Source organism: Chionomys nivalis, chromosome 21 (genome assembly GCF_950005125.1).
Source record: "Chionomys nivalis chromosome 21, mChiNiv1.1, whole genome shotgun sequence".
In the NCBI taxonomy this organism is placed as follows: Eukaryota; Metazoa; Chordata; class Mammalia; order Rodentia; family Cricetidae; genus Chionomys; species Chionomys nivalis.
The window spans coordinates 50,702,102-50,729,600 of record NC_080106.1 but is presented as its reverse complement, the minus strand read 5'-3'; the positions used below and the strand labels follow the sequence as shown (position 1 = coordinate 50,729,600).

The window sequence follows — 27,499 nt, the reverse complement described above, 5'->3', positions numbered from 1 at the left end:
CAGCAATTGAAACCCTAAGACAGTCATAGTATCTCCATCATGTTGGTATTATTCACCTATACATACATACACACCACAGACACACATTAAAATACCACATACACACATATACATACCCCCCACACCACACATACTCATACTTATATACTCTCATACACATATTCCCACACCACATACCACCCCATAACACATACACACAACACAAACACACAACATAACCATGTGCACCTACTCTCTCTCACATACACTTGCACACTCACACACACTACACACCCATTCACACAAATATAGACACCACACACACACTCATGTACATACACACAGACATCACACACACTGACATACACACACCATACACACTCATATACACATATTTGATATGCCATGCTTTGTTGACACCCACGGACAGCCTGCCCCTTTCTGAACAGAAACAGAGGATGAGTGGTTGCCGGGGGAACAGAGGGAGGCTGAGGGAGAAGTGGGAGAAGAGGAGGAAGTGGAAACTGCAGTTGGGATGTAAAATAAATGGAAAAATTAATCAGTAATAGTATAAAAAGACTTTCAATTTCAGTTTGAAAAATCAAGTTTAAAAACATTTAGTTTCTTTAAGAACAGGACTGCTTTCCATTGTCTTTACCTTGTTTAAGGACTATATTTTTGTTCACACTGATAAACTGATGTCATATTCCTTTTTAAATTTATTAATGAATATTTAAAAACTGGATAAAATGACCTAACAATAAAAGTTATGACTTATTTTAAGTGAGGTAAGTGCATATAGCATGAAGTATTTTGACCTAACAGTAGAGTGGTAGGAAGTATATGATATGTAGAAGCAGTCTGTGAATCCCTGAGTTCACACTATAGCCCCAAGTAAAGTTCTCCTAAGATTGACCATGGCCTTGAGTGGGGGTTAACATTTTAAGGAATGCATGGTATTACCAAACAGAAGAAAAACCTTCATTTTCTATTGTCCTGTTTTTAAGCTCTGATTTTTGATTCACAATTCAATATATATGTAGTCTACTGTAAATTTAAACACAGAAAGTGGCAGTCCCATTAGGGGGGTTGCCTGCCTGTTTATATTTATATATCATCCAGTATTGGTTAACTATTCAGGGGGCTCATCACCCCCATTATGGCAAGCACTGATTATCCCTCTCTTCATTTTGTGGGAAGAAACCTGTGAAATTTCTTCTGTCTGCATTGGGATGTTGACTCTTGCTGGTCTTGTTCAGGTCCAAAGGCAGTCAAGTTGTTGAGGTTGATAGAGGTGAACCTGTGATAGCTAGAAGGCACAATCTCACAGCAAACTTTCTGGTCCTGTGCTTCTTAAAATCTTTCTGCCTCCTCTTCTACCTTGGTCTCTGAGCATTGGGTATAGGACTTGCGTTGTGGATTTATCTATCAAGGCCAGACACTTGTCAACAGTCAGTGGTTGTATGAATTTTGATTAGTTATACCTTTTGTAATGATTTGCTGCTGCTGCAAAAGAAGCTTCTTTGATGAGGGGTGACATTTCACTTCATGGTGGGTTTATCGGTAAGTGTTGAGGATGTAGTTAGGAATGATAGTGGTTTAGAAAGGTGACCATAGCAGCTCATCTTCTAAGATCTATGATCTCACCCACTATGCATAGTTTTTGAGGGCTACAATACAAGGCATAGCTTTCTTCCTTCTAAGTGGGCCTTGAACCCACTAGAGAGCTGTTGGTTACTGCCAGCATGTAAGTACCACTATTCTACCATTGGCGATATCAGATATTACTGTTGTGGTTCTTAAGCAGCAGAGATAAGAAGGATTACTAATGGCTTCCCTACACTAACAGCTTGCACGCCACCCTTTGTGTTATGAAAGCTAGTCCTTGGGGAGGAGGCTCTGAGGTCAGTTACAGCTCTAGCCCTCTGAATCCTATGTTCTAACTGTATGTTGTCTTCAGCAATAGAGCCTTATCTTTAAGTTCTGGGAGGCAAGCAAAGGCGATAGTAATAGACACTATTGTTTTGGGAGTGTCTTGGAATCCTCCAACCACTTGGGAGGATTTTCAGCTTAGTACTAGGCTTTCGTTAGATACTCTATGACTCTTGGGGGAAGCATTTTTACCCCAAGGGGTGTAATTTCACTTTTACACTATATATGTACACATAGAGTCTTGTATGTACTATATGTAGTTTTTAGATAAATATAAAGATTTCTTAAGTCTTTTTCAAGCATCTTTAAATTTTCCTTCTCCTTCCCTTTCCTCTTCTGTATTATCTTTCTTCATCCCTTATCAACTAAATCCCCTCTCCTTTTAGTTTCTCAGAAGCCATTGAGATTTAGAACACTGACTTATTAGCCAAAATCTAAAATTACAAATGCCAAAGAAAACCCAAGGCCATAACCAGAGATCATTTTGCTCTGCAATTCAGATAAATTTTTGATTTCCATTTCCATTTTCTGATGTACTTCTGAATACAGGTAATGTTTAGTTGATAAAAGTTCCTTGCTACAATATAATACTTGTATGATAAGGTTTGTAGTTTCTGGAAACCTATTTTTTGGGGTGTATAGAAACAGGATTCATTAGAGATGTGCTTTGAAAATGTGATGTAGAACTACCTTAGAGACCTTGTGGCAGTTCTTTGTCCACTTCAAGTTACAATATGCTTGAAAAAAAATGAACCTTAGTATATCTTTTTATTTTGTTAGTTTAGGGATGCTAATTCTTTCTTCATTGTCACTGTAAAATTTTACATTGATTCAACATTTTGCCAGAATATCTCTTTTTACTGTTTAATGGCTATAAAAAAATTTGAATTGTTCATTTGTGTTTTGGAATGTACAGTTTGCTGTTCATTTTTTATTTTAATTTTGTGTAGCTTTGGCAATTTCATTTTTTGAAATAGTATTCAAGCTCAATATTGGCAAATTCCTTACTTCATACATTTTTGTTAGGACTATATGAGCAATATGACTTTTGTTAAAGTAATTCTGATTCAGGACAACCCAGGTTTTCAATATAATGCTAAAATTGATAAGTTTTAGTTTTCATCTTTTGTACTGAATATGTAAGACATATAAAATGTGTAAATCTTTAAAATCACCCACTTTTCTCTTCTCGTTTACAGATAGCCAAGGAAGATACTCTGAAGTAATCAAAAAGTCCAATGCAATAGAACTGTTATTTACACTCTACCCTCCTCTGGGAGCCAAAGTGAACATTAGCACAAGACTCCAGTCCACGTGGCTGAGGCCGATAGTGGATGGAGAAGAAGGCTATAAGTACATAGGTAAGATGCTAGCTCTATCTGCTAAGGAGAAGAAGAAATGCTGCCTTATCCTCTATAGCATCCTCTTTACTTCCTGGGTATTGTGTGTGTCCTCAGCTCTAAGCGTGTGTATTTTGTGCTTTTGTGCCCTCATTCATACAGTGGACACAGTGTGCTCAGCTGTTTCTGGATGATGAACATTTGGGCTGTTTCCACTGTGGATTCCTCATGTAAAGCCTCTGGGTACAGTACAATGCACAGACATACACACGCTTTTCTCTTAGCCATAGTGTTCTTATGGAGATCTTGCCATTCCATGCCCCGTACCAGTTAGGATATAAAAGTTGCTGTTTTCCATAGCTGTATTAACACTGACTGTTATCAGAGTTTTTGTGTTTAGCAAGTCCAACAAACATTTATCTAGTGGTATCCCTTTATGGTTCTAATTTGCATGTTCAAAGTAACTCATCATATTTTGTATCTTTGTATTTGCTATTTTAATTTTTATTTGGTGAAGTCTGTTTAGTCATTTTTGCCATTTTCAGATTGTTTTGATTATTGTTAAGCTTTAGGTTTCTGTCGATATTTCTGTGCACAAATTCTGCATTATATACATGTTTTGATGCATGTTTCATCTTCTCTTAAATTGCATCTTTTGAAGAGATTTTTATTTTGTGAAGTCCAATGGACCATTGTATTTCTTTATGACTTATGCCTTTTCTGTCATTTTCAGGAAATACTGGCTGAGCTTGTGGTCGCAAAGGTGTTCTTTTATAAAATTTCAGCTTTAGGATTTATATTTTAGTATATAATGAGTTTTGAATAAATTTTTGTATATGACTCAAAGTATATATTAAAATTTTAAATAGTATTTTATGTCTAAAATTTCCAACAGTATTTACTGAAAAATCTGTCCTATGAATTAACTTTGCATATTGATTCAAGCTAAATAAATAAAGTGTTTAGTTGTCAGTCACATGAATGAAAATGTTCTTGGTACCATTAGTTATAAGATGAATGGACTTTAGAACTACAGTGAGGTAATACCACTCATCTATTGAAAAACATGACTGATAGTAAAAACTAAGTGTGATGTTTGACCTGGATATGGAGTACGTATTGCTGGTAAAAATGCAGGATGATTGACTCAAAATTTCTTATGATGTTTATTATGCTCTATCTACCAAATATAATCATCTCTTCATAGGTGATTAATGGAAACAAATGAAATAATTGTTATATGTAGCTTAAAATAAAATAAAAATTTAAAAAATAGTTTCTTCATGTTTGGATATTATAATTGCATCTTTTCCCCCAACTTTCCTTCTGTAAACCCTCCAATGTAGCCTCCTTGTTCCCTTTCAAATTAATGGCCTTTTTATTTATTATAACTGAATATATATGTGAAATAATTTTTATATAAAGACCAATATGTATGTATGTATAACAAAATCGTTCATAATCTATAAAATCTGGAAAAAAACATAAATGGCCTTTAGTTGGTGAATGGATAAACAAAATTACCTGCAACTATATAATGGTATTCAAAAGTACTCAAAAATAAATAGGAATAAGCTGTTACAGAGCATGATGGTGTGGATGAATCTCAGATAGATTATAATAAATAAGGAGCCATGTGCTGTATGGCTCTGTTGAAGGGACAGTTGAGAAAAGGAGAAACAATCCAACACAACCCACAACCCAGCCTGTGCTTTATTGATCTGAAGGTTTGTTACTGTGCTCCAGTGTGAAGAAACTGCCCAAGGGATTCTCAGAGTCATGGACCAGTTTTTCATCTTGATCAGCATATTTATTAATGTGTACAAGTGTCATACTACTACAAATGAGTCAAATCCCATAAAACGATGCATTGTACTATATATACACACTTAAATAAAAACATAAAGTACAAAACGATTTGTTTTTTAGTGGGACAGAGTTCTGTTAAAGGCATTAGGGAATCGTACATCAATCCACAATAGGGTATCAACACACCTGACTAAATGGTTGATAGGAGAAGGCTGGCCCTCCAATGTTAGCAGAGCTATGCAACTGCTGGAAAACCACCATACTCTGGTGTGAATCTGAATTATCATGCAGTCTTCGAGAAAGTTTTATCACTCTCTTTAAAAAGCTAAACATGCATTGTATCATTCAGCATAAACAGACACTGCTATTTACCTAAGAGGAGAGACTCAACTACAGATGATGGAAGATAGAGGTTTTGATCTATTGATGTACAATACATAAATATGTAAAAACAACAAAATCCTTAAAACTAATGAAATACATGAAAATATGTATACATGACATAATTCTGTGAATGAACAAAGGCAGACAAAAGGGAATAGATGTTCTGTAAATCTGATTATATTCAATTTGAGAAAAGGTGGGGTAACTCATAGCAACTGAAGGAGACTGATAGTTGTGTAGTAAAGTAGGCCAGTGTTAGGAGGTAATGGATTAAACAATTAAGAGTGATAAAAATTCCTAGAACTTTGATTGTGTAATGTTATTATGGGCAAACTGTCAAAATTCACCACATTGTCCACTGTAAATGTATGCCATATTGTTTAACATCTATACCTCAGTAAAGTCATCAAAGGAAACTTAAAGATATATTTAAAGAATTACAATATTTTCTAAAAGATTCCTTTCTTCATAAGTGTTAAAGCTTGTATTCTAAACTTTGCATGTAAGGTTAGTGTTGATCTGGAGCTTGTGGCTCAGTAGTAATCACTGTGTGCACTGTCACTGCTAACTAAACCAGAATCACAGAGTCACATGACACCGAAATTCCATCAGGCTGGCGTATAGGAAAGCCAATTAATGTGCTCATCTCAGTGGTCCTCTAGTGGAAGAAGAGGGAAAGATGAAAAAAAGCATTTAATTCGAAGCTTTAAAGTCCTATAAATTAGTCAATACTCCAGTTTCTATTTATCTTGTCTTGTAATTTTCCACCTAAGATTACTAGAACTTGACTCATTGTAGGCTAAAGATTTGTGTTTAGTGTTTAGAACCAGTTTATGGATAAATAACACAATAAACAAAAAGGAAATCTGACAGTGGCTCACGTCCTATGTTGAGGGCTGTCTCACGAGTTTCTAGGCTGAGTTTTCCTTCCATCTTAATGGGAACATGACCAGAGTCTTGTATCATTTTGATTATAGTTGTCATAAATTTGACCGAGAAGAGAATTGAAACATTTCCCTTAAAAGAGTTCACTCTATTTCAGAAGTGCTTTCTGAGTAACTCCTTGACTGTAAACACCTTAAGGGTGCTAGCTTTGTGAGTGTGTATTGTGCTCCCTTGGTAATACTCAGTGGTGTAAACACTCGTGTTTATTGGTTTCACTCTGTAGATTTGGCAATGTGCCATCGGCAGTACCAAAGAACAGTTACTAGAGATTCAAAAGCTTTAGCTTGACTTGATAACAGATTAGTGTTAGTACTACGGCTCCTCTGGAGATGCTTCTTTCCCATCTGTATTTTAACACTATAATTCATAATTTAACAGTGTTTAAGTGTAATGACTGCTGAATATGTCCTTCATAATTATAAGTTGCTTATTTGCACACATAATTTCTTCTAATGGGTAATTTTATAATCTTAGACTATGTAGAAAACAGTCTTCAATTTTTCAAGGATACGTATCTAACTAAACATATTTGGAAAGGTTGTTTGGGGAAGCTATTTTTTATTACATGCCTCTGGTTATTTTTCCTTATAAGCCATCTGCCTTTCAACAACCCGACCCTCTGTCTGCACCCTGCCACAAACACAAATGGCAAATTTCTTTTCCTAAATTATGTCTTTTGTGTCTTGGCTAGCTTTCAATCTGGAAGGTACAGATTATATTAAAGAAGACCTTAGCCCAATAATTCATGGAGTTTTAATGGGAGTTGTCTTAATGGGATATACAAGCCATTTCATTTCAGGGAAACCATTTAAGGAATACAAATAGATGATTTTAAATACCTTTCTCAATGGGCATTTAATGAAGTCATATTATTGTATTACTATGAGTTTTTTTTTAATTAGTTCAGATCATAGATAATGAACAAAGATCATAAGGTCTAATTCTTGCAAGCATATAATTTATACTATTTCACATAATGAATTCTACTGACCATTATAACATACAGGATATTTAAATTATATGGTCAGTACTAAAATCTGTCTTGTCACCCATTTTAAAAGTACATGTTGGGCCAGGCAATGGTGGTGCATGCCTTTAATCCCTGCACTTGGGAAGCAGAGGCAGGTGTATCTCTGTGAGTTCAAAGCCAGCTTGATCTACAAGACCTAGTTCCAGGATAGGCTCCAAATCTACACAGAAATCTTGTCTGGAAAAAACAAAACAAAACAAAACAAACCAACCAAACAAACATTTTTGTACATGTTAGGGAAGACTGGAGGGGGAGTAAGAAGAAATGTAGAATAAAAATACATTTTATACATGTATGAAATTGTTAAGAAAGTAAGAAAATAGTATCAAAAAGATTTACAAAGTAACTTTGCATAGTATCCAGCTTACTTTGGAGTCATTGAATCTATCCCACTTTTTAAAGAATGACTATTCTTGACAGTGAAGTTTGATATTTGATGATCTTTTCTCAGAATTTTCTATTTGATACATAAGTATCAAAACTTCCATTTCCCTATACTCTGTATTTAAGACACAGTTTTTAAGGTATTCATAAAGCAGAATCCTACAAAGGCCATTAAGACTCTTCTAAAATATGGTGTTCATATGCCCTTCAGAAGCCCACTTCTCACTTTCAATGTATTTGGATTTTCTCTCTAAATGCTTTTCATCCTTTCTCATTCCTTATATACAATCGAGTTTGGAATAAGATATGATTATTAATATATTTCTTATTTTTAAATTAACTTGTGGTTCTACTAACCATTTTTATAATTTTGGGCATGTGGAGGATTTTTTTTTTTTAAACCGACAGGGGGTTTATTAAAACATGAAGGCTGGAGTTCAGTTCTTACATAGTCCTCAAGGACAGGGATTAATTCTTTTTTTTTTTATTGAAAAAAAATTTTCCTCCTCCTCCCCGCCTCCCATTTCCCTCCCCCTCCTCCCGCCCCTCTCCCCCTCCCCCCACTCCTCTTCTCCTCCCTCTCCAGTCCCAGGAGCAGTCAGGGTTCCCTGCCCTGTGGAAAATCCAAGGTCCTCCCCCCTCCATCCAGATCTAGGAGTTGAACATCCAAACTGTCTAGGCTCCCACAAAGCCAGAACCTGAAGTAGGATCAAAACCCCGTGCCATTGTCCTTGGCCTCTCGTCAGCTCTCATTGTCCGCCATGTTCAGAGAGTCCGGTTTTATCCCATGCTTTTTCAGTCACAGTCCAGCTGGCCTTGGTGAGCTCCCAATAGATCGGCCCCACTGTCTCAGTGGATGGGTGCACCCCTCATGGTCCTGATTTCCTTGTTCATGTTCTCCCTCCTTCTGCTCCTCATTAGGACCTTGGGAGCTCAGTCCGGTGCTCCAGTGGAGGATTCTAAATGTACATCCCAACAGTTACTTTTCATGTGACTAAGTAATTTATATGCATTTGATTCTATTTTTAATTTGCTATCCTGACTTTTCCTAGTTTTACTTATATTCTTTTTTCAATTAATTAATATTTTTAAAAAAACTTTTCTCGTCTTACATACCAATCACAGTTCCCTCTCCTCCTCCTACTCTTTCCACCTTCTCCTCCACCCAATCGCCCATCTACTCCTCAGAGAGGGTAAGGCTTCCCATGGGGAGTAAACAAAGTCTAGCACATCATTTTGAAACAGGACCAAGGCCCTCCCCACTATATCTAGGCTGAGTAAGGCATCCTGTCAAAGGGAATATGTTCTAAAAGCCAGTTCAAGCAGTAGGTATAAATCCTGTTCCCACTGCTACTGGCCCCATAGTTTGCCCTATCCATACAATGTCACCCACATTTCAAGGGCCCACATTTTGGTCCTATGCTGGTTCCCCTACTGTGAGGCTAAAGTCAGTGAGCTCCTATTAGCTCAGGTAAGCTCTTTTAGTGGGTATCCCCATCATGGTCTTGACCCCTTTGCTCATATTATTGTTCCATCCTCTGTTTGACTAGATTTTGAGAGATCAGCATTGGCTTCCATCAGTTGATGGGTGAAGGTTCTATGATGACACTTAAGGTTATCATCAATCTAATTGCATGGGAAGACCAGTTCAGGAACCCTCTCCAACTATTCCTTAGGGTCTTAGGTGGGGTTATCATTGTGGATTCCTGGAAATTTCCCTACTGCCAGACTTCTTGGTAGGCCTATTAATAACTCAACTCCCTCAATGAAGATATTTCTTTCCTTGCTCTCCCTCTCTGTTCTTCCCTGATCTTGACCATCCCATTCCCTCATATTCTCTTCCTACCTTCCCTTCTCCTCTCCTCCTTCCCTTTTACCCTTGCACCTCTCCTCAACCTCCATGCTCCCAATTTTCACAGCAGATCTTGTCTATTTCCCCTTCCTGGAGGGATCCATGTATGCTTCTGTTAGGGTTCTCCTTGTTACCTAGATTCTCTATGATCTTGGACTATAGGCTTATTATCCTTTGTCTTATGTCTAATATCCACTTATGCGTGTGTACATACTGTGCTCATTTTTATTGGTCTGGGTTACCTCACTCAGGATGTTTGTTTCCAGTTCCATCCATTTGGATGCAAATTTCAATATGCCATTTTTTTAATGCTGAGTAGAAATCCATTGCATAAATGTACCACATTTTCTTTATCCATTTGTCAGTTGAGAGGCCACCTAGGCTGTTTCCAGGTTTTGGCTATTACTAATGATGATACTATGAACATAGTTAAGCAAATGCCATTGTAGTATGGTTGAACATCCTTTTGGTATATGACCAAGAGTGGTATTGCTTAGTCTTAAGAGAGGTTGATTCCCAATTTTCTGAGAAACCACCAAAATGATTTCCAAAGTGGTTGTGCAAGCTTGCACTTTCACCAGCAATAGAGGAGTGTTCCCCTTACTCTACATCCTCTCCAGCATAAGATATCTTGGTGTTTTTCATCTTAGACAATTTGACTGGTATCAGATGGTATCTCAGAGTCATTTTGATTGCATTTCCCTGTTGGCTAAGGATATTGAGCAGTTTCTTAAGTGTCTTTTGGCCATTTGAGATTCTTTAGTTGATAATTCTCCATTTAGATCTGTGCCCAACTCTTTAATTGGATTATTTTGTATTTTAGTGTCTAGTTTCTTGAGCACTTTGTATATTTTGAAAATGAGTCTCCTGTCTGATGTGGGGTTGGTGAAGATATTTACCCATTCAGTAGGTTGTTGTTTTGTCTTATCGACCATGTCCTTTGCTTACAGAAGATTCTCAGTTTCAGGAGGTCCCATTTATTTATTTTTGCTCTCAGTGTCTGTGCCACTGGTGTTATATTTAGGAATTGGTCTTCTATACCCATGTGTCCCAGGCTATTTCACACTTTCTCTTCTGTGTGGAAGGATTTATGTTGAGGTCTTTGATCCATTTGAATTTGAGTTTTGTGCATGGAAATAGATGTGGATTTATTTGCATTCTTTTACATGCTGTTACCCAGTTATGCCAGCACCATTTGTTGAAGATGCTTTCTTTTTTCCATTGTATAATTTTTAGTGCTTCTTTATCAAAAATCAGTTGTTTGTAGGTGTCTGGGTTAATATCAAGGTAAATGGTTCGATTTCATTGTTTCACTTGTCTGTTTTTATGCCAATACTAAGCTGTTTTCATTACTGTAACTCAAAATAGAACTTGATGTCAGGGATGGTGATGCCTCTGGAAGTTTCTTTATTATACATGATTGTTTTGGCTATCCTTTTTTGTTTTGTTTTGCTTTTCCATATGAAGGTGATTATTATTCTTTCAAGGTATGTAAAGGAATTGTGTTGGAATTTTGATGGGGATTGCACTGAATCTGTAGATTGCTTTGGTAGGACTGTCATTTTTATTATGTTGATCCTACTTATCCAAGAGCATGGAAGATCTTTCCATTTTCTAATATATTTCAGAATTTCTTTCTTCAAAGGCTTAAAGTTCTTGTCATAAACATTTTTTACTTTTTTGGTTAGTGCTACCCAAAATATTTTATGTTATATTTGGCTATTGTAAATGGTGGTGTTTCTCTGATTTCTTTCTCATTCTCTTTATCATTTGTATATAAGAAGGCTATGATTTTTTTTTTTGAGTTGATATTCTATCCTGTTACATTCTGTTACAGTGATTATAAGCTTAGGAGTTTCCTCATAGAATTTTTGGGGTCAATTACATATACTATGTTATCATCTGCAAATAGCAAATATTTGACTTCTTCCTATCTAATTTGTATCCCCTTGATGTCCTTTGTTGTCTTATTGCTCTAGCTAGAATTTCGAGTACTATGTTGAATAGATATGAAGAGAGTAGACAGCATTGCTTTGTTCCTGATTTTAGTGAAATTGCTTTGAGTTTCTCTACATTTAAGTTGATGTTGACTGTTGGTTTGCTGTATATTACTTTATTATGTTTAGACATGTCCCTTGTATACCTGTTCTCTCCAAGACCTTTATCATGAAGGGGAGTTCAATTTTGTCAAATGCTTCTTTGGCATCTAGTGAGCTGATCATTTGGTTTTTTCTTTCAGTTTATTTATATGGTGGATTATATTGATCAATTTTCATATGTTGTACCATCCCTGGATCTCTGAGAAGTCAACTTGATCATTAATGTTCAGGAGGGAAATTCTTCTGTAATTCTCTTTCTTAGTTGAGTCTTGTGTGGTGTCGGTATCAGGGTAAATGTAGCCTCATAACAAGTTTTGACAACGTTCCTTCTGTTTCTATTGTGTGGAATTTGAAGAGTATATGTATTAGTTATTCTTTGAAGTTCTGGTAGATTTCTGCACTGAAACATCAAGCAATGGGCACTTTTTTTTTGGTTGGGAGACTTTTGATGACTGCTTCTGTTTTCTTACAGGTTATAGGTCTATTCAAATTGTTCATCTGGTTCTGATTTAATTTTGATATATGGCACCTATCCAGTAAATTGTCCATTTCTTTTAGTTTTTTTTTTTTTTTTTTGTCAAAAACACCAATGATAGCCTCTGCTGGAGAGGTTGTGGAGAAAGGGGCACTCTCATCCATTGCTGGTGGGAATGCAAACTTGTGCAACCACTTTGGAAAGCAGAGTGGCGGTTTCTCAGGAAAGTCGGGTTCAACCTACCTCTCGACCCAGCAATACCAATATTGGGAATATACCCAAGAGATGCCCAAACATACAACAAAAGTATATGCTCAACTATGTTCATAGCAGCATTGTTTGTAATAGCTAGAACCTGGAAACAACCTAGATGTCCATTTCTTTTAGATTTTCCAATTTTCTTGAGTAAAGGTTTTTAGTATCTGTTATTATGTCCCCCTTTCAAATCTGATTTTGTTAATTTGAATGTTTCTCTCTACCTTTTCATTAGTTTGGATAAGGGTTTGTATATTGACTACTTTGTTGATTTTCTATAAGAATCAACTATTGTTTTCACTGATTCTTTGTATTTTTTCTTTGCTTTTTTTTTTTTTTTTACTTCAGCCTTCAATTTGATTATTTTTTGTCTTTTACTCCCTCCCCCACCCTGGGTTACCCTGTTTCTTTTTGTTCTAGAGCTTTCAGGTATGTTGTTAAGTTGCTAGTGTGTGATTTCTGTACTATCTTTATGTAGGGACTTAGTGCTATGAACTTTCCTCTTAGGACTGCTTTCATGGTGTCTTATAGGTTTGGGTATGTTGTACATTCATTTTCATTGAATTCTAGAAAGTCTTTAATTTCTTTCTTTATTTCTTCCTCGACACAGTGATTATTTAACTGACCACTGTTCATTTTCCATGAATTTGTAGGCTTTCTATAATTAGTGCTGTTGCTGAATTCTAACATTAATCCATCATGATCCAATAAGATACAGGAATTATTCCATTTTTTTTATCTGATGAGATTTGCTTTGTGACCTAGTATGTGGTCATTTTTGAAGAAGGTTCATAAGGTCCCACGAAGGTGTATTCCTTTGTGTTTGGATGAAATGTTCTATAGATGTCTGTTATGCCCATACAAGTCATGACATTTGTTAGTCTCTTATTTCTCTGTTAAATTTCTGTCTGACAGACCTGTCTATTTTTGTGAGAGTGGGGTGTTGTAGTCTCCTACTATTAGTGTGTGGGGTTTAATGTGTGATTTAAGCTTTAGTAATGTTTCTTTTACATATGAAGGTGCTATTGTATTTTGGGAATAGATGTTTAGGATTGAGACTTTATCTTGATGAACTTTTCCTGTGAGGAGAATGACATGTCTTTCTCCATCTGTTTTTATCTATTTTAGTTTGGTGTCTATTTTGTTAGATATTGGAATAGCTATACCTACTTCTTTATTGGTCCATTTGACTGGAAAAATCTTTTCCCAACCCTTAACTCTGAGGTAAGGTCTGTTTTTGAGGTTGAGGTTGTTTCTTGCATGCAACAGAAGGATGAATCTTGTATTTGTATCCTGTCTGTTAGCCTGTGTCTTTTTATAGGTGAATTGAGTCCATTGATAATAAGAGATATTAATGATCAGTGATTGTTAATTCCTGTTAATTTTTTGTGGTAGTGTTTGTGTGCTTCCCTTTTTTGGACTTTGCTGGTGTGATGTTATTGGTTGCCTGTGTTTTTGTGGGTGCAGCTAGCTTTCTTGGGTTGGAGTTTTTCTAGTATTTTCTGTAAATATGTGTTAGTGGGTAGGTATTGTTTAAATTTGATTCTTGTCATGGAATATCTTGTTTTCTCAATGAAAGCTTTATGGACATATAGTCTGGGCTTGCATCTTTGGTCTCTTAATGTGTGTGTCACATCTATCCAGGACCTTCTTGCTTTCAGGGTTTCCATTGAGAAGTTGGGTATAATTCTAATAGGTCTGTTTTTATGTGTTGCTTTGTCTATTACTTTTGCAACTCTTAATATTCTTTATGTTTAGTGTTTTGATTATTATATGGCAAGGGGACTTTTTGGTTCAATTTATTTGGTGTTCTGTAAACTTCTTGTATCTTTTATAGGCATATACTTCTTTAGGTTGGGAAAGATTTCTTCTATGATTTTGTTCAATATATTTTCTGTGCTTTTTAGCTGGAGTTCTTCCCCTTCTTCCATCCCTATAATTCTTTTTGTCTTTTCATGGTGTTCCAGATTTCCTGGATGTTTTCATTTAAAAATTTATTGAATTTGGTATTTTCTTTGATCAATGAATCTATTTCCTCTATTGTAGCTTCAACTTCTGAGATTCTCTCTTCCATATCTTGTATTCTGCTGGTTATGCTTGCATCTGTAGTTCCTATTCATTTACCCAGATTTTCCTTTTCCAGAATTTCCTCATTTTGTGTTTTCTTCATTGCCTCTCTTTCGGTTTTTATTCTTGAACTGTATTAACTGTTTGTTTCTCCTGTTTGATTCCTTTTTATTGGTTTTCTTTAAGAGAATTATTGATTTCTTCCAATTTTTTGTATGTCTTTTTCTCCATTTCTTTAAGGGAATTTTTTATTTCTTTTTTTTCCAGGAGACTGTTACAAAACATCTTTATTTTTGTTTGTTATTGATATTAATTGCAAAGTTAATGTGGGTAGCTGCCACTCACTTGGGGTCCAGGTGAAATACCTGTTGATTGCATAGCCACACTAGGCCATGAGGAAAAAACACAGATTTCTGCTCCTAGTTTTGCTTATTTTTTTCCTTTTTTTAATTAAAATTTCCACCTCCTCCCTTCCTCCCATTTTCCTCCTTCAGCCCCCACTCTCATCCCCCTCCCTCTCCAGTCCAAAGAGCAGTCAGAGTTCCTAACCATGTGGAAAGTCCAAGGTCCTCCCCCCTCCATCTAGGTCTGGAAAGGTGAGCATCCAAACAGACTAGGCTCCCACAAAGCCAGTACATGCAGTGGAATCAAAACCCAGTGCCATTGTCCTTTACTTCTCAGTCAGCCCTCATTGTCAGCCACATACAGAGAGTCTGGTTTGATCACATGCTCCATCAGTTCCAGTCCAACTGGCCTTGGTGAGCTCCCATTATTTCAGCCCCAATGTCTCAGTGGATGGACACAACCCTCACGGTCCTGACTTCCTTGCTCATGTTCTCCCTCCTTCTGCTCCTCATTTGGACCTTGGGATCTCAGTTCAGTGCTCCAGTGTGGGTCTCTGTCTCTATCTCCATCTATCGCCAGATGAAGGTTCTATGGTGATATGCAAGATACTCATCAGTATGGCTATAGTATAACGCCAGTTCAGGTGCCCTCTCCTCAGCTGTCCAAGGAACAAGCTGGGGACATCTCCTTGGACACCTGGGAACCCCTCTAAAGTCAAGTCTCTTGCCAACTTTAAAATGGCTCCCTTAATTAAGACATCTACTTCCCTGCTTCCATATCCACCCTTCCTCCATCCCAACCATCCCATTCCCCCAAGCTCTCCCCATCCTCCCCTTCACTTTTCTCTCTCCCCATCTCCCCTTACTCCCATTCTGCTCCCACCCCGATGCTCCCAACGTTTGTCTGGCAATCTTGTCTAATTCCAGCATCCAGGAGGATAACTACATGTTTTTTCTTTGGGTTCACCTTCTTATTTAGCTTTGCTAGGATCACGAATTATAGGCTCAATGTCCTTTATTTATGGCTAGAATCCACTTATGAGTGAGTACATTCCATATTCATCTTTTTGGGTCTGGGTTAGCTCACTCAGGATAGTTTTTTATTTCCATCCATTTGCAAGCAAAATTCAAGATGTCATTGTTTTTTACCGCTGAGTAGTACTCTAATGCATATATATTCCACACTTTCTTTATCCATTCTTCCATTGAGGGGCATCTAGGATGTTTCCAGGTTCTGGCTATTACAAATAATGCTGCTATGAACATAGTTGAACAAATGCTTTTGTAGTATGAATGGGTATCTCTTGGGTATATTCCCAAGAGTGATATTGCTGGATCCTGGGGTAGGTTGATGCCAAATTTCCTAAGAAACTGCCACATTGATTTCCAAAGTGTTTGCACAAGTTTGTATTCCCACCATCAAGGGATGAGTGTTCCCCTTACTCTACAACTTCCATGAGTTTTTAGGAATTTTGGGGGTAGAATTATTGTTAAATTCTAACTTTATTCTATGGTGATCCAATAAGACACAGGTGGTTATTAATTTTTTTTTTTGTATCTGTGGAAGTTTGCTTTGTTACCAAGTATGCAGTAAATTTTCGAGAAGTTTCCATTAGGTGCAGAGAAGAAGGTGTATTCTTTCCTATTTGGGTGGAATGTTCTACAGATGTCTGTTATGTCCATTTGATTCATTACCTCCATTAATTCTCTTATTTCTCTGTTAGGTTTCTGTCTCATTGACCTGTCCATTGGTGAGAGAGTTGTGTTGAAGTCTCCTACTATTAGTGTGTGGGGTTTGATGTCTGCCTTGAGTTCTAGTAATGTTTCTTTACATAAGTGGGTGCTTTTATATTAGGGGCATAGATATTTAGGATTGAGACTTCAACCTGAAGAATTGTTCCTGTTATGAGTATAAAGTGTCCATCTCCATCTCTTCTGACTGATTTTAGTTTGAAGTCAACTTTGTTAGAAATTAGTATGGCCACATCTGCTTGTTTCTTAGGTCCATTTGCTTGAAAAACCTTTTCCCAACCCTTTACTCTGAGTAAATGTTTGTCTTTGTGGTTGAGGTGTGTTTCTTGTAAACAGCAGAATGTTGGACCCTGTTTTCGCATCCAATCTCTTTGCCTTTTTATAGGTAAATTGAGTCCATTGATATTAAGTGATATTAATGACCAGTGGTTGTTAACTCTGGTTATTTTTTTGGGGGGGGTGGTAGATTTTGTGTGTTTCCCTTCTTTGAGTTGTGCTGGTGAAGGATTGCTAGATGTCTGAGTTATTGTGGGCATTGTTGGACTCCTTGGGTTGTGATTTTCCTTCTATTACTTTCTGTAAGTCTGGATTTGTGGCTTCGTATTGTTTAAATTTGTTTTTATCCTGGAATATTTTGTTTTCTCCATTGATGGTGAATGAAAGCTTGGCTGAGTATAGTAGTCTGGGCTTGCATCCATGGTCTCTTAGTTTCTGCAGGACATTTATCCAAGACCTTCTGGCTTTCATGGTTTCCATAGAGAAGTCAGGTGTAAGTCTGATAGGTTTACCTTTATAAGTTACTTGACCTTTTTCCTTTGCAGTTCTTAATATTCTTTCTTTATTCTGTATGTTTTGTGTTTTGATTATTATATGGTGAGGGGAATTTTTTGTTGATCCAGTCTATTCGGTGTTCTGTATGCTTCTTGAATTTACATAGGAATATCCTTCTTTAGGTTGGGAAAGTTTTCTTCTATAATTTTGTTGAATATATTTTCTAGGCCTTTGAGCTGTAATTCTTCTCCTTCTTCTACCCCAATTATTCTTAGGTTTTGTCTTTCTATGGTGTCCCAGATTTCCTAGGTGTTTTGTGATGAGAATTTGTTGGATTTGCTGTTTTCTTTGACCAGTACTTTTATTTTCTCTATAGTGTCTTCAGCATCTGATATTCTTTCTTCTATCTCTTGTATTCTGTTGGTTATGCTTGTCTCTGTAGTCTCTGTTCATTGACCTAGATTTTCCATATCCAGCAGGCCCTCAGTTTATGTTTTCTTCATTGCCTCCATTTCAGTTTTCAAGTCTTGAACTGTTTCCATTATCTGTTTGATTGCTTTTTTCTTGGTTTCCTAGGGTATCTTTTAGGGTTTTATTCATTTCTTCAAACTTTTTGTTATTCTCATCCATTTCTTTAAGGGAGTTGTTCACATCCTGTTTAAGGGACTCTATCACTTTCATAATGTCTAGTTTTTCTATTTATTCTGGATTAGGGTGTTCAAGTCTTCCTGTTGTATGTTCACTGGGTTCTGGTGTTATCATGTTGTTTTTCAGATTATTGGAGGAATTCTTGCATTGGCACCTGCACATCTTTTCCTCAAATGCTCTCCCATGGATCTGATGCAGGATCAGGGTCACTTGCTGGCCAGGGATCTCACAGACAAAAGGTCTAGCTTGCTGCTTGCAGGCTTAGTGAAATAAAGAAACTCCTGCCCAGTTGCACACACCACCCCGTCCCAGAGCTTCAGCCCCCAAACAGGCTGAGCTGGGAGATCTTATGACCCTGCAGAAAGGAAGGGGTGCCTCAGAACAAGCTGCGATGGGATAGGAAGAGAGAGGCAGTAGCCAGGGAGAGAAGCCCCTGCAGAATGACCAGAAAGTTTAGGGGGTTGAGGAGTGTCTGTGCTCCTTTTCTGTGTCTTCTGCCTTCTGGTCAGGAACACACTCACCTCTCAGATGGATCTTCTAGTACAGGATCATGACCACTTGCTGGCCAGGGACCTTGCAGACAAAAGGACTAGCTTGCTGCTTGCAAGCTCAGTCGGGAATTTTTTAATTTCATCTTTAAAGGTCTCAATCATGTTCATAAAGTTATATTTAAGGTCCTTTACTTCTGCTTCTTCTGGATTAAGATGTTAAATATTATAGTCTTCCTGTTGTATGACCATTAGGTTCTGTTGTTACCATTTTGCTTTTTAGGTTGTTGAATATATTCTTGCATTGGTTCCTACCTATCTCTTCCTGCAATTGGTGCAAGGAGTGTCTTTGCTGCTTGGTCCCATACATGCAGTCAGTGTCTGTATCTCAGGGATCCTCTCTTGAACTGATTGTTGCAAATGCTGTCTGTGTCTTATGGAGCTACTTTTGTTCCACTCTGTGCAGTTGCTGTCTGAATCTCAGGTAGCCATGAGTTCTCTGGGGATTGGTGGGTGTGGAGGTACTTTGGGGCTTGTAGCTAACAAGGTCTGATTGATGGAGGGGTGTGGAGCAGCCTACCTGCAACAGACCTTCCTGCTTGCTGGCCAGCGATGCTGAGGAAGGTGGGAGAGCTGCCCAGGGTTTTGCCCTGGGGCCTAGCACCTAGAGACTGGACTGTCCATCTGGGAATCTGGTCACTCACCTCTTTGTCCATTCTGCGCAGATGCAATCTATGCATCAGAGATCCTCTGAGGTCATGGGGGATGGATGCATTTGGGGGCAGAGTGGAAGTTGTAGTTTACAGGGTTGGACTGAAGGTGAGGGGATTGGAGCAACCTACCTGCAGGAGGCTTGCCTGCTGACTGGTTAGTGAAGCTGAGGTAGGTGTTAGAGAAGCCTGCAGTTTTGCCCCAGGGTCTAGTGCCTAGAGACCGGACTGTCCAGCTGGGGAGCTGGTCACTCACCTCTTGGTCTACTCTGTGCAGTTGCAGTCTGTGCATCAGAGATCCTCTGAGGTCATAGGGGATGAGTGGGTCTGTGTCTTATTCATGTTCTTAAAATGTATACATTTATTACTTGTATCAAAAGAGTAAATGTAATTTAGGAATATTCTTTAAAGTGACCTAAAGGATTATTATAAAATTAAAAAATTTTGATGTTAATAGGCATCTATATCTATATATAAATTTATGTCATTTATTTTTGCTTAAGTATCAAAAACAACTTATTAAAATTTAGAAATGTCATTCTGTGCATATATAATATTGTTTGACTGAAGGAGAAAAATGTAGTCACTAAAAATATACTTTATTCTTTATCAGCCTTGAAATGTTTGTTTATACACCAATTCATCTTCATTAACCATATGTTTCCCACAGACTCCACTGTGATTATTTTCTTCCTTTCTGGTTTGCTGTGATCACAGTAAGGTATTGATGCATTTTCACAATAAGCGCAATTGCTGATGGGAGAAGTGTATGTTTGTGTTCAATTGTTAGGTCTCGACCACTCAGGAGAACTCACCTAAGACAGCCTAAAGCATGATGAAAGTAAACGTTCTACTGCCCTCTGGATAAAGTGTCCATGTGCACTCAAGTTTTTAAAAAGTCTTTAGAGTGACTAATTATCTCCCTCATTTAGTGAAATAATTATATTTTATGTAGATCCCATTTTTTCTTTGAACTTTAATGGTAAAATCAGAGATGTATGTCCTATGCTCAGTCAAGTCCAACTAGACAGGTGGTAGTACATGAGGAAGATTGGGTTTTGTCAAGACCGTAAGATAACAGAAATGTGAGCCACAGAGTACCATGGATGTGTCTCTCATTACTTCATTCTTCAAATTTTAAAATAGAAATTGAAGGGTGTTTTATTTTAACTTCTGTATCTGTTTAATAACAATAACTAGTAACTATCTGCTATGTGGTTGGCAGTAAAGTTTGAAATCAGCTTCATCTCAGTCCCACTCTAATCCAAAGCACATTCAATGTTTCTTTGTACATGTGGGCTGAGTCTCAGTCTTATTATTGATTCAAGGTCAGACAGAATGTTTCTGCATAAAGAAATTCACAAACTCTTGGAACTACATCCAGGAATTGTGAAACTGATGCCCAGTTTTCAATATCCCAAGTGAAACCCCTATGTTGAATTCATTGTCTACTTACTAAGAGGAAGTTGCTTTTAGGTTGTACAGTCTCTCTGAGAAAAGTTGCCATTTTGACTTTCTATGTGGCTTGGAATAAAACCCAGTGAAATAGATGCATTTTAAAACTGCATGTGAAATACACCATCAGTGTGGCCACATTCTTTGTAGAGTAATGCTTTGGAAGTATCAAATTTTCAAAGCAGTAAGCAATTAATAATAAAGCTATGGGTAAGAGAGCATATGGACTTTGTTGTAGTTTGTCTGACATTGTGCTTGTGTCCTGGGAAACTTGGTATTCATTTAAAAATATTAAATAAAGCATTGTGTTTATGTTAAAAGGAAATTGGAATCTGTGTCTAGGTGAATATAAACAGGATTTTCTCACAAAAGGATGGAGAAGAACCTTGGAAATTTGTTTAGGATATAGATGTTTCTATATAAAACACATCTTCTCATTTCATTTATTATGCATCTGATAGATACTATTATCAAATTATTGTTCTAATGAGGATGGCAAATATCAAACTGAAACTGAACTGTTTTCGATCATGTGGTTACAAGGTATGCAACAAGATTTCAGTTAACACATTTGACTTTAAAACAAGCTTTGTCACTTCAAATTGCAAGAAATATGAGAATTTCTTTCTGTATTAATAGTCTTAAATCACCAAGAAACTAAATTGTGATTCATTCACTCAGAGTGCCCTTCACTCAGACATGTAACCAACCCTTCCACTGAGGCAATGCTAGCAGTTCAGAATGCTGTCTGTCCTGAGTAGTAGGACCTACTTTCTTATACAGTGATCACATCTAATTTTTTACATGTTGATGTTTCCATGTATAAATGTAATATCAAGGCAGAACACAAAAATTTTGTGCAAGTATTAAGATGGAAAATACAACTAGGTTGTAAATTCTGTACTATAAGTACTTCTCTTATATTTTGGCTTAGTTTCCCAGAAATTTTATCTTCACCAACCCTGCATCAGACAAAGGTCTGATCTCCAAAATATATAAAGAACTCAAAAAACTAGACATTAAAACTCTAATTAACCCAATTAAAAATGGGGTACTGAACTGAACAGAGATTTCTCAACAGAAAAAGTTCAAATGGCCAAAAGACACTTAAGGTCATGCTCAACCTCCTTAGCAATCAGGGAAATGCAAACCAAAACAACTTTGAGATACCATGTTACACCTGTCAAAATAGCTAAAATCAAAAACACCAATAATAACCTATGCTGGAGAGGATGTGGAGTAAGGGGAACACTCATCCATTGTTGGTGGGAATGCAAATTGTGCAACCACTTTGGAAATCAGTGTGGTGGTTTCTCAGGAAACTGGGAGTCAACCTACCTCAGGACCCAGCAATTCAACTTTTGGGAATATACCCAAGAGATGCCCAGTCATACTACAAAAGCATTTGTTCAACTATGTTCATAGCAGCACTATTTGTAATAGCCAGAACCTGGAAGCAACCTAGGTACCCCTCACTAGAAGAATGGATAAAGAAGGTATGGCACATATATACTTTAGAGTTTTACTCAGCGCTAAAAAACAATGACATCTTGAATTTTGCATGGATGGAAATCAGAAATTTTATATAACTATAGAATATTGAAGCTGTGGAGGAATATTACATGTTATTTTGCCTAATTCTCTATTCTTTTTTTTTTTTTTACTTATTTATTTTTATTCTTTTTTAATTAAAATTTCCACCTGCTCCCCATTTCCCATTTCCCTCCCCTCCTCCCAAATATTGCCCTCCCCCCACTTCCCTCCCCCTATCCCCACTCCTCTTCTCCTCCCCCCACTCCATTCCCCCTCCCTCTCGATACTGAAGAGCAGTCCAAATTCCCTGCCCTGCGGGAAGACCAAGGTCCTTCTATCTACGTCCAGAAAGGTGAGCGTCCAAACAGGCTAAGCTCCCACAGAGCCAGTTCATGTATTAGGATCGAAACCTAGTGCCATTGTCCTTGGCTTCTCATCAGTCTTCATTGACCGCCATGCTCAGAGAGTCCGGAATCAACCCATGCTTATTCAGTCCCAGACCAGCTGGCCTTGGTGGGCTCCCAATAAATCAGTTCCACTGTCACAGTGGGTGGGTGCATCCCTCGTGGTCCTGATTTTTTGCTCATGTTCTCCCTCCTTCTGCTCCTCATTTGGACCTTAAGAGCTCAGACCGTTGCTCCCAATTGAGACTCTGTCTCTACCTCGATCCATCGCCAGATGAAGGTTCTAAGGTGATATGCAAGATATTCATCAGTATAGGATAGGGTCATTTCAGGTTCCCTCTCCTTAGTTGCCCAAGGTACCAGCTGGGGACATATTCCTGGACACCTGCGAACCCCTCAAGAGTCAAGTCTCTTGCCAACCCTAAGATGGCTCCCTTAGATAGGATATATACTTCGCTGCTCCCGTATCCATCCTTCCTATATCCCAACCATCCCAATCCCCCGAGCTCCTCCCATCCTCTCCTTCTCATATTTCTCATCCCATTTCCCTTTTGCCCCATGCCACCTCACCCGCAAGTTCCCAGTTTTTGCCCTGGAATCTTGTCTACTTCCCCCTCTCCATGTGGATGACTATATGATTTTCTTTGGGTTCACTTTCTTATTTAGCTTCTATAGGATCACACATTATATGCTTAATGTCTTTTATTTTATGGCTAGAAACCGATTATGAGTGAGTACATCCCATGTTCCTCTTTTTGAGTCTGGGATACCTCACTCAGGATAGTGTTTTCTATTTCCATCCATTTGCATGCAAAATTCGAGAAGTCATTGTTTTTTACTGCTGAGTAGTACTCTAATATGTATATATTCCACACTTTCTTCATCCATTCCTCCATTGAAGGGCATCTAGGTTGTTTCCAGGTTTTGGCTATTACAAACAATGCTGCTATGAACATAGTTGAACAGATACTTTTGTCATTTGATGTGGCATCTCTTGGGTATATTCCCAATAGTGGTATTACTGGATCTTGGGGTAGGTTGATCCCAAATTTCCTGAGAAATCGCCACACTGATTTCCAAAGTGGTTGCACAAGTTTGCATTCCCACCAGCAATGAATGAGTGTGCCTCTTTCTCCACAACCTCTCCAGCAAAGGCTATCATTGGTGTTCTTGATTTTAGCCATTCTGACAGGTGTAAGATGGTATCTCAAAGTTGTTTTAATTTGCATTTCCCTTATCGCTAAGGAGGTTGAGCATGACCTTAGGTGTCTTTTGGCCATTTGAATTTCTTCTGTTGAGAATTCTCTGTTCAGATCAGTGCCCCATTTTTTTATTGGGTTCATTAGCATTTTAAAGTTTAGTTTCTTGAGTTCTTTATATATTTTGGTGATCAGACCTTTGTCTGTTGCAGGGTTGGTGAAGATCTTCTCCCAGTCAGTGGGTTGCCTTTTTGTCTTAGTGACAGTGTCCTTTGCTTTACAGAAGCTACTCAGTTTCAGGAGGTCCCATTTATTCAATATTGCCCTTAATGTCTGTGCTGCTGGGGATAAACGTAGGAAGTGATCTCCTGTACCCATATGTTGTAGAGTACTTCCCACTTTTTCTTCTATCAGGTTCAGTGTGTTCAGACTAATATTGAGGTCTTTAATCCATTTGGACTTGAGTTTTGTGCATGGTGATAGATATGGATCTATTTTCATTCTTCTACACGTTGACAACCAGTTCTGCCAGCACCTTTTGTTGAAGATGCTCTCTTTTTTCCATTGAATACTTTTAGCTCCTTTATCAAAAATTAGGTGTTCATAAGTTTGTGGGTTAAAATCAGGGTCTTCTACTCGGTTCCATTGGTCGACTTCTCTGTTTTTATGCCAATACCAAACTGTTTTCAATACTGAGGCTCTGTAATAGAGTTTGAGGTCAGGGATGGTAATGCCTCCAGACGATCCTTTATTATATAAGATTGTTTTGGCTATCCTGGGTTTTTTGTTTCTCCATATAAAGTTGATTATTGTCCTCTCAAGATCTGTAAAGAATTTTGATGGGATTTTAATGGGGATTGCATTGAATCTATAAATTGCCCTTGGTAGAATTGCCATTTTTACTATGTTGATCCTCCCTATCCAAGAGCAAGGGAGATCCTTCCATTTTCTGGTATCCTCCTCAATTTCTTTCTTCATTGACTTAAAGTTCTTGTCAAATAGATCCTTTACTTCCTTGGTTAGGGTTACCCCAAGATATTTTATGCTATTTGTGGCTATCGTGAAGGGTGATGCTTCTCTGATTTCCATCTCTGCTTCCTTATCCTTTGTGTATAGGAGGGCAACTGATTTTTTGGAATTGATCTTGTATCCTGCAACGCTACTAAAGGTGTTTATCAGCTGAAGGAGTTCTTTGCTGGAGTTTTTGGGGTCGCTTATGTACACTATCATATCGTCTGCAAATAATGAAAGTTTAACTTCTTCCTTTCCGATTTGAATCCCTTTGATCCCCTTATGTTGTCTTATTGCTATTGCTAGAATTTCAAGCACTATATTAAAGAGGTATGGAGAGAGTGGACAACCTTGTCGTGTTCCTGATTTTAGTGGAATAGCTTTGAGTTTCTCTCCATTTAATTTGATGTTAGCTGACGGCTTGCTATAAATAGCTTTTATTATAGTTAGGAACGACCCTTGTATTCCTAATCTCTCTAAGACCTTTATCATAAAGGGATGTTGAATTTTGTCAAATGCTTTTTCAGCATCTAATGAAATGATCATATGGTTTTTTTCTTTCAGTTTATTTATATGATGGATTACATTGATAGATTTTCGTATGTTGAACCAGCCCTGCATCTCTGGGATGAAGCCTACTTGATCATAATGGATAATTTTTCTGATGTGTTCTTGGATTCGGTTTGCCAGTATTTTATTGAGTATTTTTGCGTCGATGTTCATGAGTGAGATTGGCCTGTAGTTCTCTTTCTTGGTTGTGTCTTTGTGTAGTTTTGGTATCAGAGTAACTTCAGCTTCATAAAAGGAATTTGGCAATGACTTCTCTGTTTCAATATTGTGAAATACATTAAGGAGTATAGGTATTAGGTCTTCTTGGAAGTTCTGGTAGAATTCTGCATTGAAGCCATCTGGACCTGGGCTTTTTTTGGTGGGGAGGTTTTTTATAACAACTTCTAATTCTTCGCGACTAACACGTCTATTTAGATTGTTCACCTGGTCCTGGTTTAACTTTGGTATATGGTACTTATCTAAAAAAGTGTCCATTTCTATAACATTTTCCAATTTTGTGGCATACAGATTTTTGTAGTAAGATCTAATGATTCTCTGAATTTCCTCTGAGTCTGTGGTTATGTCTCCCTTTTCGTTTCTGATTTTGTTAATTTGCGTATTCTCTCTCCGCTGTTTGATTAGTTTGGATAGGGGTTTATCAATCTTATTGATTTTCTCCATGAACCAGCTTTTTGTTTCATTGATTCTTTGGATTGTTTTCTGTGTTTCTATTTTGTTGATTTCAGCCCTCAATTTGATTATTTCCAGTCTTCTACTTCTCCTAGGTGAGTCTGCTTCTTTTTTTTCTAAAGCTTTCAGGTGGGCTATTAAGTCTCCAATGTGTGCTTTCTCCGTTTTCTTTAAGTGGGCACTTAATGCTATGAATTTTCCTCTTAGCACTGCTTTCATAGTGTCCCATAGGTTTGAGTATGTTGAGTCTTCGTTTTCATTGAATTCAAGAAAGACTTTAATTTCTTTCTTTATTTCTTCCTTGATCCAGGTGAGGTTCAGTAGTTGACTGTCCAGTTTCCATGAGTTCATAGGCTTTCTGGGGATAGCATTGTTGTTGAATTCTAACTTTAATCCATGGTGATCTGATAAGACACAGGTGGTTACCGATATTTTTTTGTAACTGTGTAAGTTTGCTTTGTTACCGAGTATGTGGTCTATTTTCGAGAAGGTTCCATGAGCTGCAGAGAAGAAGGTATATTCTTTCCTATTTGGGTGGAATGTTCTATAGATGTCTGTTAAGTCCATTTGATTCATTACCTCCCTTAATCCTCTTATTTCTCTGTTAGGTTTCTATTTGATTGACCTGTCCATTGGTGAGAGAGGAGTGTTGAAATCTCCTACTATTAGTGTGTGTGGTTTGATGACTGCCTTGAGTTTTAGTAACGTTTCTTTTACATAAGTGGGTGCTTTTATATTAGGGGCATATATATTCAGGATTGAGATTTCATCCTGGTGAATTGTTCCTGTTATGAGTAAAAAATGTCCATCTCCATCTCTTTTGATTGATTTTAGTTTGAAGTCAACTTTCTTAGAAATTAGTATGGCCACACCTGCTTGTTTCTTAGGTCCGTTTGCTTGATAAACCTTTTCCCAGCCCTTTACTCTGAGTAGATGTCTGTCTTTGTGGTTGAGGTGTGTTTCTTGTAAGCAGCAGAATGTTGGATCCTGTTTTCGTATCCAATCTCTTAGCCTGTGCCTCTTTATAGGTGAGTTGAGTCCATTGATATTAAGTGATATTAATGACCAGTGGTTGTTAACTCCGGTCATTTTTCCTTTCTTTCTTTCTTTCCTTTGGTAGTAGAGTTTGTGTGTTTCCCTTCTTCAAGTTGTGCTGGTGAAGGGTCTTTAGATGTCTGAGTTATTGTGGGCATTGTTGGACTCCTTGGTTTGTGATTTTCCTTCAATTACTTTCTGAAGGGCTGGATTTGTGGCTACATATTGTTTAAATTTGTTTTTATCCTGGAAAACTTTGTTTTCTCCATTTATAGTGAACGAAAGCTTGGCTGGGTATAGTAGTCTTGGCTTGCATCCATGGTCTCGTAGTTTCTGCAGTATATCTATCCAGGACCTTC

At 37.5% G+C, this 27,499-nt stretch overlaps 1 protein-coding gene across 1 annotated transcript in view; it reads left to right on the top strand.

Annotated features, from left to right (window-relative positions):
* The window catches only part of Iqcm (IQ motif containing M), a 425,687-nt gene that overhangs the window by 334,683 nt on the left and 63,505 nt on the right, over positions 1-27,499 (top strand). The window contains exon 11 of the mRNA XM_057753761.1: positions 3,111-3,272. Coding sequence (XP_057609744.1) covers positions 3,111-3,272 — 162 coding nt within the window. The remainder of the gene's footprint in view (positions 1-3,110; positions 3,273-27,499) is intronic.